General features: G+C 46.4%; 2 protein-coding genes across 4 annotated transcripts in view; one reads left to right on the plus strand and one right to left on the minus strand.

Moving 5' to 3' along the window:
* Positions 1-11,589, minus strand: part of MORN2 (MORN repeat containing 2) — a 241,183-nt gene extending 229,594 nt beyond the window's left edge. The window contains exon 1 of one of the 2 annotated variants that reach the window (XM_085612314.1): positions 11,281-11,351. In XM_085612314.1, coding sequence (XP_085468440.1) covers positions 11,281-11,290 — 10 coding nt within the window. In that variant the 5' untranslated portion in view covers positions 11,291-11,351. Of the gene's footprint in view, positions 1-11,280; positions 11,352-11,398 lie in introns of those variants that run through there. The other variant, XM_085612313.1, reaches the window with a different exon arrangement.
* The window catches only part of DHX57 (DExH-box helicase 57), a 387,132-nt gene continuing 383,990 nt past the window's right edge, over positions 11,340-14,481 (plus strand). Inside the window, exon 1 of one of the 2 annotated variants that reach the window (XM_085612312.1) lies at positions 11,340-11,479. The gene's annotated coding sequence lies outside the window, so the exon portion shown is untranslated. The remainder of the gene's footprint in view (positions 11,480-14,481) is intronic. The other variant, XM_085612311.1, reaches the window with a different exon arrangement.

A 14,481-nucleotide genomic window follows, 5' to 3' on the forward strand; every position in this document is an offset into this window, starting at 1 on the left:
CAAGTGTACGCCAGTAGTGTCCAGCAAGGGCCTCAAACTGTCAGGGAGCCACCCAGCATCATCACTCCTGTATCCAAAAGCGGCAAAGTTAACTCTCCTATTCCAGCTGTCAGCAGCTCCGAGCCGTGGTGTCAAATAGACTATCCAGTGCCCATGCATCCACAGGTGAGGCGGAGGAACTGCACAGCAACATTCAGGAGCAGGTCAGAAGGTGCTCGATACAGTTTAAACACCATCCCCTGCCTCCTCGCCATAGGGTTCTTGCCCCCAGGGTGAAGGGGACCCCAAATGGTTACAGGGCAGGCTCCTCACCTGGGATTGATGCCAGTCCATGCATGGGGCCAGGTGCTCTACAAGCCCCCCAGCAATTTCCAGCAGCATTGGTAAGAGAGCGGGGGCTGTCCCTTACAGTGTTTCTGCAGCAACTCTTAGACCAACGGGCTCCCTATAATAGCTTAAGATTGGGGGGCGGGGGTGCCATCTCCCCCAGCAGGCATACCTCCATCCAATTGTTGTCTGCCCGCCGCCGGTCACGCTACTGCAGCTCTGGCCAGCATCTTCGCGAGTTACAAAGGTATCTGAGGCACGGTGAGGATGGTTGTACACTTCGCCCACTCGTGGGCCCTGTCGTCACCTGGAACGAGGGCCCAATGAAAATGCCGGGACCGGGTCCCCTTCAAGTTCCGGGGGGCTGAGGAGAACTTGGCCAGACCTGTTGGGCAGTGTGAACTGCGCACAGTGCAGTCGACTCTTCTCTTGCGCGGCCCTTGCTAACTGTGTGGGGCTACCATTTTGGATGAGCGAAGGCGCAGACTTCTTGGGCCGAAGTCGGCGCTTCTTGCAGCAGCGGCACAACCCCTCAAGCATCCTAAGGCCCCTCATGGAGCTTCCTGTTCCAAGGACTCCTAGTCAGACTCTGGAGTGTTAGTGTGGTGGCTGCAGTGGGCCGGGCGATCGCAGTTGGTGAGTAACTTCTACCGCCCGCGTCCTCACGGCATAGCAGCAAGGCTCTGCCCTCCCCCACTGCTTGTAGCTTGTTATTTTGCCTTCATCTTTTCCTGATTTCCATAGTCCAGTTCCTTCCACAGGTTCTTAGGAGTCCTACAAATATGACTGTTAGATATATCATCTGTTTTGTGTTTTCAGACTTGGAAATAGAAAGCACTCACATCACGTATATATTTCCAATTTTATTTATTTTTTTTAACATTTTATTGATCTTTTATCGTTGCAATATGTACGACAAACATGAAAAATAACAATATTTCACGGGAGAGGCCTATTCTGCATACCATACATTGCAAAGTAGGGAAAGCACATCTGTCATCAATACAATATACAAAAGGTCTATTCAGTTGCAGTATATCACGGAACAGTAATATCGAACACTGCACCGCCGTGCAGAACGTCCATTCAGTCACTGACTTCAGATATGGAATCATCCTGTGGGGGGTCGCATATATTGCCTCGGAATTTGTTCCATTTACTCCATATCCTTGACCACTTCCAGGGGCACCCTCTATGCATATAAACTGCTCGTTCCGCCACCATTGTACTGTCCATATCACATCCCCATTTTCGGTAAGTGGGAATCAACCCTGTTCCCCAAAGCTGGGCTATATTACGCTTTGCAATCATCATTCCTAGGGCCACCCAGTCCTGCATCCTTAGGTTTAGGTCGGTGGGCTCCCAAATATTAAGAAGACACCTTCTTGTTTTGGCAGGACGGTGGCTCCATCAACCCACGAGATCGTGCTCATGATTGACGCCCAGTAGGGTGCTATCTGTGGACACTCCCAGAGGGTATGATAGAACGTGCCCGGCAGGCCACATTGTCGCAAACAGAGGGGAGTGGGCGACCTCCCCAGTCGGTGTAATGTGGTGCGCGTATAGTATATGCGGTGTAGCATTTTTTGCTGCACTAATTTGAGTTTGGAGGAGATCGCTACCTCTCGCGGTGACGCGAGTGCCTCCTGCCAGTCAGTGTCGTCTAAGTCTCCGACATCTATTTGCCACCGGTCCCTCTGAGTCAGAGTGGGATCTGTTTGATTGTTGATTAATTTTCGATAGGTCTGAGAGATGACCTTTTTACACATAAGATCAGTAAGGAGTCTGTCCTCCAGATGGGAGGTCTCTGGTAACTGCGTTCCAGGTGGGATAGCTCCCATAAGTGCGTGCCTGATCTCTATGTATCGGAATGTTTCTGTTGTTGCCATACCGTACGTATCCCTTAGGTGAGCGAAAGCTACTACTTCCGCTTTTTTCCACAGGTCTCCTATCTTGGTAATACCTATGAGGTCCCATTGTTTGAATCCCTTAGTGTGACGTAAGTTGACTAGCTGCCAGGTGTCCCAGAGAGGTGTAGCCTGCGTTAAAACTCCCTCCCATCCCAGTGCTCGTTGCGCAGTGTGCCATAACTGGATAGCGTGGGCTGTTGGGTCTGTAAGAGAGGATCCCCATGGGGTATTGTATAGGGCACTCATAATGTGATCAGCTGGAAGGGCATACCTGTCCATGCGGTAGGCGGGTTCGTGCTGAGAGGCGTGTAGCCACTGGTTAATGACCATGAGTTGTGAGGCCCAATAGTACAGTTTAATATTGGGCAAAGCAATGCCCCCATCGTACCAACTCCGTGCTAATTTATGCATTGCTATGCGAGCTGGCTTTCCGTCCCAAAGAAGAGTGGTGACCTCAACGTCAATCGCTTTGAAATATGTGAGGGGGACCGGGAATGGGGTATTTTGTAGGGCGTACAGAAATCTGGGCAGCGCCATCATTTTAAAAAGGGTGGCCCTCCCGAGCAATGTCAGTGGTAGCGATCTCCAGTGTTTTACATCTTGCCGGAATCTCTTGAGTGGCCCCATGAGTTTTCTTCAATGAAGTGTGTGGACTGAGGAGTGATAAACAGGCCAAGATATCTAAACCCCCTGGTCGCTATTTGGAGGTCACAACGTGGCGGGAGCCATGGTGGGGGGGGCATGCAATACACATAAGAGTGATTTTGCCCAATTTATAGTGTATCCTGAGACTTTCCCGTAGGAGGCGCAGATGTCTAACAGGCTAACAATGGATCGCGCCGGGGATGCCAAATAGAGGAGCAAATCATCCGCATAAAGCGAAATACGGTCTTCCCATCCCATGGTCCACCTCAATCCTCGAATAACTAAGTCCTGCCTTATCCACGCCGCCAGCGGTTCTAATAGCAATGGACATAGGAGCGGTGACAGAGGGCAGCCCTGCCTAGTTCCCCTCCCCAGTGGGAAGTCATCTGATATGCGGCCGTTTGCTACTACTTGTGCAAGGGGTTTAGTATATAACAATTGGACCCATGCGCAGAACTTGGGGCCAAAACCCATACGATGAAGGACTGCAAAAAGAAAAGGCCATTCGACAAGGTCGAACACCATGCAAGCATCTAAAGAGAGAATGACGGCGTCTTCTTGTATGGTCGATATATGCGCCATGACTCCACATAGATGCCTCAGATTGAGCGCCGTGTTACCGTTTGGCATGAACCCAGATTGGTCCAGGTGGACCAGTGTTGTAAGATGCGGCTGCATCCGTATCGCCAATGTTTTGGCCAGTATTTTTGCTTCTGCATTTATCAGTGAGATCGGCTGGTACGAATTGCAGTCTTGTGGTGGCTTACCTGACGTGTGAATTGCAACAATCGTCGCCAGGCGCTGGTCCCTAGGTAATTCTCCCCTGTCCAGACTGTCACAGTGCATATTGAGTAAGTGGGGCATTAGAGGGGTGGCCGCTTTTTTATAGAATTCTATCGGTATGCCATTAGGCCCCATCACCTTCCCCATGTGTAGTTCTCCCAGCGCCAACTCGTCTGATGTCAGATCGGCCTCCAGTTCTTGTGCTGCATCATGTGTTAACACGGGCAGTCTGATGTCCCGGAGAAAGGCCAGATTTTCCGCAATTGTAGCAGTGGCTGTGGAGGTGTACACCTTCTCATAGTGGGCCGTGAGGGTGTTCACTATCTGTTATGGGTCTGTAGTAACAGTACCGTCATCTAACTGTAGTTGTGAAACCCAGCGGCTGGCTCTCTCTCGTCTCTCTAACCATGCAAGGAGCCTGCCCGTCTTGTCCCCCACTTCATAGATCGTGTGCTGTGTTGCAGTGTGTCTAGCCCTCACCGCTTCCCATGCATAAGCCATGTATTCCTGCTGCGCCAGAGTCACGTCATGTGTTGTGTTGTCAGTGGTGTTTGCAGCGTGTTCGCGCTCAGCCTGGGACACTTCCTGTTCCAGAGTGCCTAAGTGCTGCCGCTGTTCCAGGTTGTACCTGGTAATTAATGATATTGCTTGTCCCCTTATCACCGTTTTGTATGCCTCCCACAGGGTGGTCGGGAAGGTAACTGAGTGTTCGTTTTCAACAAAATATTGTCCCGTGGCCTTAAGCAGACCTCTTCGTATCTTGGGAATTTTGAGATAGCCAGGGTGGAGCGGAAAGACCCGTTTCCGCCCCAGAACATGCGATGTAAGTTTAATTTGGACCGGAGAGTGATCAGAAATACCTATGGCCAAATGTGCTATTTCCAGGACCCTCTCTAGCCCCGCTGCAAGTGTGAAAATGTAGTCTATCCTCGATAGGCTATTGTGGACCCCTGAGTGGAAGGTATATTGTCTTTCCCGTGGGAATCTGGTGCGCCAGGTGTCGACGAGTCCCAGCGCGACTGTGAATTCCTTCAATTGAAGAGTGGCACTGCTGGGGTCCCTGGGGGGTTTGCGGTCGATTGCGGCATCTACTGTGGTGTTGAAATCTCCACCTATGATCAATTCCCCGTGTGGTAATGTCAATAGAAATCTACCCAGGGCTGGGAAGGCTGTCTGGTGGAGTGCAGGTGGGATGTAGACCGACACCAAGTTATATGATCTCCCCTCCCACTGACAAGATATTGCTGCGAAGCGTCCCTGATCATCCGACCAGGACCCAGTTATGATAAGAGGGAAGCTGTTTTGAATCAGGATCCCCGCCCCTCGTGAAGCAGAGGTGAATGCAGAGTGTGTCACCATTTGAAGCCCCACCTGTCTAAGGCCTTGCATGTCGAACCCACCAAGTGTGTCTCCTGTAACGGGGCCACCGCTGGAGCTTTGCGTTTGAGATATTGTAGGACCAGACCCCTTTTGATCTTGTCGCCCAACCCATTAACATTCCAAGATACGACAGTAAGGGTGGGGGGCCTATACAGGAGGAGTCATGGACTGGGTGTCAGTGTCTACAATTTCAGGTGCCGTTTGTTGCATATGTGATATCAGTTGTGATCGAGTGCAATGAGTTCCACGACAAAAGCGTCCATCTAATACAGTGTGCGTCATACCTCAAATTACCGTGTACCTGGAACTAAAAGAAAAAAAAATCTTGAACTGGTGCCCATCCCCCATCCCCCACCCTGCCTCCCTGCCCAGTGGATCTAGAACTACCCACCACCCCAACTCAGCAGAGTGCTTCTGTACCATAACTTGTACTTGTGTAAGGGGGAGACTCTCCTAGCAATCCCCGGAATTTCCAATTTTTGGGGCATTATTTTATTCCAAATATTTTATAAATGGATGTATTTAGATTCCCAAAATGGTGCTCCTACTGTAAGTGTAGTCAAGGAATTGTTTGACATCCTATCCCAAAAATGTTCTTGATTTGTTAATCATTTGTTCGTAAACTTTATTCGGTTGAATATAAAAACAACCATGAAAGTACATCAATTAAAACTCCTACCAATATCAAAATACTACAATAAAAACCACAGTCACATTATCCAAATTTCCAAATTACTTAGTGCAGTTTAGCGCAAAAAAAGAGCAATTGGTCATCTGTTACAATTCATTTGTACAGATCTTCACTTGAATTTAGACAACAGCCAATAATATAAATCTGATTAAAAAAGATAAAAACATAAATAACAGTTCACTATCCTTTACAGTGGGCTTTTCTAATTTTCATAGCATTCAGTATAAAAAGTGCAATATAGTAGCACAAAGAGGGATCGCCCAGTGACACGAGGTATTTCATTGCTGCTTTATGGGATCTAATATTCTGGGCAACAAGCATAGGTTTCAAATACAGTAGCCTAGGAATCCGGTACAATTTGCAAAACAATAAAAAGTGCATGGTGCTCTGTTTACTCTGTCCGTCACATGGACAAAAAAGTATATATGCGGGACAGGACCTCATAAAGGGGAGCGGCAAGGTGATGCGCAATTGCACATCTCAGCCTTGACAGCACAAATCGGTGCTGCAAATTGGGTACATATTCCAGGTAGTTGCTATCCCCCTCCTCATTATCCGAGGACTTATAGAATGTGACAGTTGATTTGAGTTCATCATCTGACTCACGTTTGTCCAGCCTGGTTTGAAAAAGTTTATTTTTAATTCTAATCTTAGACAGTGATGTAAACTGGGTGGAATCAGACCAGATTGACAGATTAAACAATTTACTAAGGCAAGAGTTAATGTAAGCTAACCAGGGTATATTTAGGGCCTTATTCAGGGCTAGATAGTCGAGGATAATGTTTCTCGTAAGACTAGTCTCTTCCCTTGCCCATAGTGATATCCATAATTAGAAGGGTCTCACCAAAAGATGGTCAAGGTGGCAGACATAAGAGTCGTTTTAGAAATGTATTTTCCTCGATTTATAATGAATGGCCATTTGCATGGCCCCACAGGCCAGCACCGTATGTTGCAATAGTCATGCCCATAGCTTTATAAATAGCTACCTTTTACCTAATGGGCCTACTACCCAATTTAGAGCCAAACTTAAAAATCCCCTTGGGGACCCTACTCATTTTGGCTCTGGTATTTGGTATATGCTGTGACCATGAGCCGTTGTCTGGAAATGAAATATCCAGATAACAAAAGGAGTTTACTGAGGCTATTAGGATATTATCAATAAAAAATGTTCTGCCTGGTTTCCACCTTTGACCACAGACCATGGTAAATGTTTTAGTTTTATTTATAACCATTTTTTTTAAGCCATGTATTCGCCAGTTTCTGCAGGCCCACTGGTGTTCTGGCTATGTGTACTGCAACAACAGCATAAAGCAGCACTCGTATTGAATGCTATGCAGCCTTGGGAGCATCAGCCTGTACTGACTGTAGATGGCTATCCACCCGGTTAATAAATAATGAAAACAGCAGTGGTGTCAGGACACAGCCCTGTCTGATGCCACGCCCCACTTGGAATTTTGGCGTGCATTCCCCTTGTGGGCCGAACCGAACTTGGCCAGATAGTTTCTCATAAAGACGTGAGAGAAAGCCCACAATTGGTCTTGGTGCACCTATAAAAATCAGTGTTGCACATAATAGATTACGATCTACTAGGTCAAAGGCGCTACTCAAGTCTGCAAAGCATAAATATAGAAAACCCATTTTTGCCCTGGAATATTTCCCCATTAAAAGTTCAAGATTGATACATTGTTCCACAATCCATACCTGTTTCCTAAAACCATATTGGACCGGGCGTCTGACCAATGACGAATGAGGATGCGCTCATAGTAGATAGTAGTATATTGTTATTGCCTGCTGCTTTTAAATTGAAAGCCATATGGCCCCTCGAGTGCAATCCTCCACATAAACAACAATTGTCTCAATTGCCTAAACAATATTCAGATGTGTTTCATCTTTCAATTCATGTTGAGGTGCAAGTACCTGTGTGTTGTTACTTTATTCTTATTCATTTTGCATGGGAGACCGGTCTCTGCATTATCGAATGTTGCCCGTGTATCTGACTCCCTTCCTACAACTCAGCTGGATTCTCGTGGGGTCCCATCCCACAGTGGTCACCTATCTCTCCCTAGATTTTTAACATCTATGCTGATCCATCCACTGGCTATGAATATTTCCATCCATGGAACCTAATTTTATGTGTGTACTAAAGACAAACAACTCATACTGTGATTGAAAAGCGAATGTTGATTGCAAGAAACTTTTCAACTGCATACAGATACCCGGAGCTGTTTTTCAGGAATTAGAATGACTACTCCTAAAATTAATGTGGTGATTGAAAAAACGTTAAATTGCCCCGGCCAAAATTAGATTGCGCTCGGATAAAGGTGATTTGGTGGTTCCTGATATGGAACTGTACTAGCTAGTAGCCCAGTTGCAATAGGCCACAAGATGGAGATATATACAATGGTGTGCATAAGAAATTGAACAGATTGGTGTACTTTCTCGTGACATAATCTTGAATCTGTTCATTAATCCCTTGGTAAACTGCAGCCTCCATATGAGTGGCTTTTTGCTCATATGCTTAGTTACGTGTGGTCAAGAGACCTCTAGAAAATGCATACACGATTTCCACATGCACGCGAGCATCCTATAATTGCTTTATCAATGTTATCACACAAGGGCATTTGGGGAGGGCTACAGTACTGATAGTGAGAAAGGGTTCAACCACAGTTGGGAAATTGTTTGAGAAGGGTAAATTAAGAGAATTCAAAAACTTGGTCGCGAATATGAGATCCTAACTCAATACTTTCTTTTATATTGAGCATTTAAGGCTAAAATATGGACTGGGTGGAGGTGGGGCACCTCAGAGTCCCCATTACATGGCTGCTTGAAGGACATATCATATATTAATGGCAAACTCTGAGAGATTGCCCTCGTATATAAACACCTGCAGGTGCAGACTAAGGGCAATCTGACTGGCTTGCGGGATCAAAGGGCTGGAGGCATGTGAATACTACTGACTGAGGGAGACTGGAGCACTATTTTAAACAAGCATTGGTAATGTGTCGGTTTCGTCTATGTAATGAATAAATAGCTGTTTTCGTCATTCATCGTCCCGCAGAGGGAAAGACTTCCCTGACAGATAACACGGGAGTGGAAAGGATGTGGTGCAGCAGCCATAGCTGCTGAATCAAGAGAAGGGATCATGGTTCGAGGTTCGGTTGTGCCGCGCAACATCCCACGATTCTTTGGAAATCACTTAAACTCTACGGGTGATAAATTGTTTTTATAAATATGCTGCAATGGTTAAAGGCAAAACTTTATGAATATATAGTTCCACCAAAGGGGATTTTAACAGTATTTCGGCGGCGGGAAACTGATAAGAGAAGCAGACAAGGAACAAGCATTGGTAAATGGAGGAAAATATGCTACAGCCAACAGAAATGGAGGAAAGGTAAGTGGCACGCACAGGAACCAATGAGAAGCCAGGAAAGAGAGGAGGTGGGATGTAAGTCCATTTTAAGTGTATATTAAAAAAATAGATTTCTCAAGCACAGCGCAAGCACTGTGAAGACAAAATCTAAAAAACACTCCTCGTACATCTAGGAATGCTAAATTTAAACCAATCAGTATTATTATCTACATAATCTAGATCACCCCTAAAAGACTCAATTTAATGTTCCCAGATGCATATGCAGCATGCCAACAATATAACACAGAGAGGGTTAATTTTGGTCATATGGTGTGGGGTTGCCCTTTGTTTACAAAATATTGGGAAACAGTGGTGCAATGTGTTAATGTACCCTGATAAAAATATTATTTACACACCAGCAACTTGCCTGCTAGGTTTGAATACCAACACATATAGATTCATAAATCTGCCACTAATATTAGCTCCCCGTCACCTCGCAATGTGCTGGAAAACCCCAGCCGGATCTGAACTTTGGGGACAGAGAAAGGAACTGATTAAGTAGGCAGAACATGAAAGGGCGATTCCAAAGTAAATGTAAAATTGGGTTTGAGGAATAAAGACTGTGCCTGGGACCATAGGCGCTGGAAAGAAGGGTGCGTGGGTACTGCAGCACCCCCAAAATAACCGCACTGGATTTTTGAAGTTGAATGAGCAATAAAGATGCATTTGCATTTTGGTTTTATCGTGTCACATTAGCTGTGCATTTAAAGACAGAGATCAAATGTCAGGCTACGTGTTCTGACAAATTGCTAATTATTCTTTAAACATGGAAATTGCTGTGTAAGCATATTCTGTAAAATGAACTATATGACAATCTTTCTGGTGTGAAAGAAAATGTAAATACCTATAAATTAACTCTACTTCTACTTCAAAATATATCAAAATATAGGAAAGCACAATTGAGGCGCTTCTTTGTAATTCTGAAGTGTAATAGGATCAAAACAAATCAAGATTCTTTACTTGGTGATGAGCAAATGACAAATATTTTCTGAACCCCAAATTCCATCCATTATCCTTTGTGCGCTAAGTAGTTTTATCAGTAAAATTGTATGTCTGTATAGATTTAGTAGTGAGTACAATGGAGAATGTGCTGTCTGTAAATGACACTGCGCTACAACACCATGCTTTAGTAATACATTTGCGACAATGTGCTCCAAAATGCGCCACCAGCTAAATACTATACTTTTACCATGAAGGGGCGTGACTCATTTGCTACACATGCTTGTCCAGTGACACTTACGATTTTTCAAAACTACTATGAGTTTAGTAATGTAACATTGACGGTAGCATCCCATTCTGAATATTGTTCCAGCACAATTGCCTGGGAATCAATATTGCAAGGTTGCCCTATAATGGACAATACATGACAGATTCCCGTTGCCAGAAGGAAGCAATTATGAAATATACACTGCATCTAGACACTAGGGGCTCAAAGTAGAGGGCTGCATGGAATGAAACCCTAAATAAAAAAAAGTCCATCACTCACTATCCACACCATGTACATGCTTCGCTTCCCCTATGCCCACCTTACACACCCACCGCCAGGCCCCCAACCTGCTTGCATCAATGCTGTCCTTGGTTATGCCACCGATCATACTTTTTTGCCCCTGGGAAAATGTCTTCGAGTGCCCATGATCTAATTTCCCTAAACCAAACAGTGAGGGAGAACACAAAGGAGCTGCTCGGACTACATAAAAGCTAACATTTGGGAGCATCGTGGAGGGAGATTTGAAGAAAAATTAGGAAATATACTTTCCCCGTCTATTTGCATTGGATTGAATTTCGTTTTTGGCGGGCGAAAATACATTACTAGTATTTTAGCATAGGTGGTGTATAATAGACAGGAAGGGTGTTAATTTAAAAATTAAAGGTTGCAAAACGTAAACCAGCAATCATAACCTTCTTTACACCTTAGCTCATAAAGATTCCAAGCGGTAAGATAATGTTTTCACGCCAAAAGTAATGTCTGAAAGGGAAAAAATATGACCTCAAATCATAGCATTTAAACCAGCGAAATTGACATACAAGTTGTGAGACCCACAGCCAGTTGGATATTTTTGCTCCCTTAAACTACATGCCCGCGCCCGATCTGGCCTATGAATCTCAAGCTATGTGCTGCTCTATACACATCTTACCCTCCTCCATCGCTCAAGTCGGTCCGTTTTCCCTTCCCTAGCCTCAGTGCACTCTGCGACTGTGAGTGACGTAGGACGCCAACGGCGTTGCCATAGTCACCTTACAGCGGCCTCTTACCCGGAAGTGGAAAACTTGATGTCCCGGCAAGGTTGCTAAATCTGGAGGAGCGGTTTCTGCCGGCATGGGAACCCGTGGCAGGTAAGCACATGGAAGTTTGTGGTAGAAGTCTGCAATGGGAAAGCGTAGGTGGGCAGCAAGATAACAGCTTAGCCTTAGCAGTCTGTAAGTGTGACTACCCCAGCGGCAGGCTGTTATGTAGCCTTGGCGACAAAGTTATCTTTGTTTGTAACCAAACGAAGAGAGCACCTCCCATTAGCTTACGTAGTGAATCCCAGTTCTTGGCAACCTACGTAAGGAGGAAGCTGTTTTTGGCACTTGTATATAGCGCGAACTCGATCAGAAGGTATTGAGGAGCTTTACATGATATTACATTTCTCTCTACACTATCCCCATGCAGGGGGATAAGTGATGATTGACGTGTTTCTTTTATTTGCCCCGCTTTAACATTTGGGTCAGTCATTTTTGTGTAAGGTTTTGTACAGCAATGTGACTATCTTACGGCCTCCCATAGTAAAAATAGCATTTAGGAAATCAATGCATAGGGTTCCTGCGTCTGTGTCCCTGGGGGCCTGGAACGTGTGTATCAGGAACCCATGTGTCAGAGAGTATCTAGGTCGCAGTCTATATTCGCCAATCGTGGTCTCCGAGGAGATGTTTCCTGACGTGTAGCAGCCCCCAGCGTGACTGTTTCCATGACTGACCACTGTGGCATTTGACTGTCCGTGAACAATATTCCCCCAGGAGGAAGGCTCGGCAGTTGCAGTGCCGAGGCATGTAATGGCAATTGTGTTGTACGTACATACTGCCACGTTTTCTGATTGCTTATATAGCATTTCCATGGTTTTAATGTACTTATGAGTGACATTATACTGCAAAATCGGTGACAATTAGAGTGACTCTTTCTCACGAGTAAAACCAATCAATGACCTGCATGGGAGATAAATAAAATAAATTAAACCTTTTTAAGCAACGTGAAGCTTTATAAATATCTTGAAAATGCAGCTAACCCGTGAAACGGAAGTTCGCTTGCCTAATGCCTCTTTCCAGGATGACCGTCCACAGCAGTCTCTCTTCTACCTTGTGCAATACATTTTTAAAACAATGGCATACATATTTACAGTGCTTTAAGTTGCAGGGTGAGACCTCGTAGCACTATAATACAGAAGGCATTATTCCCCACTGCACCAACCAGGGCTTCATTTTGTTTTTCCGAGGTTATGCACAAAACATATACAGTGATTGCATTAACCAACTGAGGTTTCAAAACGTAAGAGAGTGCATTTCCCAAGCTGAGAGCTTTAAAGCTGCATGGAACGGGAAATTCCCACACATCATTAATAAGAAATTGCTATTACATATGATTCATTCTCTGTGTGTGGCTGGAGCAAGATAACCTAACCCCCGGTATTTTTGTGTCACAATGTCTGAAATATAAATTGGAAAAACATGCCTCAGCCTTATGTAAACTAACTGGCTGCAATTCCAATTAACAGTACTGCCGGTTAAAGCACATGCCAGCAGAGATTAGAGTGAACTTCAGTGTAGTGTCTCAAGGGTCAGATTGGTAACGCGGGCACTCGGGCAAAGTCCGGTACGTCGGTACCCGAATTCCAGCTGTGGGCTTCTTTTTTGAGCAAGGGGGGGGGGGCATTTGGGCGATTTCTGCATTGTTTGGATGCTGCCAGCGGCCCCGTGGGTGCCTGAGTGGCCTTTCTGGAGGTAGATGGGCGTCCATTACCTCACTTTTATCAATGGGCAGAGGTGTCACTCCCTTTCTCTTGCTGGCCCCCCCCCGTAATATATGCATATTGAGTGGGGGAGGGGGCACCTGAGCAAAAGTGGCCTCACTTGTGTTCAGGTGTGTTTCACCAGTGTACACTAATCCGCGCATTTTTTTTTACCTCCCCCCCCCCCCCCTTTTAATAAAATGTAGCCGAAGCAGGAATGGCAATATGGAAATGTGGGCCACTTTTGTTTTTTTAGCTTGCCCGGGCGTATTTGTAATCCCTGTCAGAGCGACTGTGAGAGTGCGTTACACATTTGGGCTGCCAGTCTACAAGTGACTGTGGAGTGTTTCTGCCAGATTCAATCAATCAAGCATTTGTATAGCGCGCTACTCACCCGGAGGGTCTCAAGGCGCTTGGGGTAGGGGGGTCCGCTACTGCTCGAACAGCCAGGTCTTGAGTTGCTTCCTGAAGGAGAGGTGGTCTTGGGTCAGGCGGAGGTGGATGGGGAGGGAGTTCCACGTCTTGGCAGCCAGGTAGGAGAAGGATCTTCCTCCTGTTGTGGCTCTTCGGATGCGGGGGACGGCGGCAAGGGCGTGGCTGGTTGATCGAAGCTGGCGGGTGGGAGTGTAGAAGATCACGCGGTCGTTGAGGTATCTTGGGCCTTGGTTGTGGAGAGCTTTGTGTGCGTGGGTGAGGAGTCGGAACGTGAGTCTCTTGCTGACGGGGAGCCAGTGCAGGTTTCTCAGGTGTACGGAGATGTGGCTGTGTCGGGGAATGTCCAGGATGAGGCGTGCTGAGGCGTTCTGGATGCGCTGGAGTCGTTTCTGGAGTTTGGCTGTGGTTCCGGCGTAGAGGGAGTTGCCGTAGTCCAGTCGGCTGGTGACGAGGGCCTGGGTGACCGTCTTCCTGGTTTCAGTGGGGATCCACCGGAAGATCCTACGTAGCATGCGTAGGATGTTGAAGCATGATGCGGAGACGGCGTTGACTTGTCTGGTCATGGAGAGGGAGGAGTCCAGGACGAAGCCCAGGTTGCGTGTGTGGTCTGTTGGTTTGGGTGCGCTGCCAAGGGCAGGGGGCCACCAGGAGTCGTCCCAGGCGGAGGGTGATGATCCCAGGATGAGGACTTCCGTCTTATCTGAGTTCAGTTTCAGGCGGCTGTTCGTCATCCACTCGGCTACGTCTTTCATCCCTTCGTGTAGGTTGGTTCTGGCGGTGGCGGGGTCGTTGGTGAGGGGGAGGATCAGCTGGGTGTCGTCGGCATAGGAGATGATGTTGAGGTTGTGTTGGCGTGCGATGGCTGCGAGGGGGCTCATGTAGACGTTGAAGAGGGTGGGGCTGAGTGATGATCCTTGT

This window comes from Triturus cristatus, chromosome 6 (assembly GCF_964204655.1).
Source record: "Triturus cristatus chromosome 6, aTriCri1.1, whole genome shotgun sequence".
Classification (NCBI taxonomy): Eukaryota; Metazoa; Chordata; class Amphibia; order Caudata; family Salamandridae; genus Triturus; species Triturus cristatus.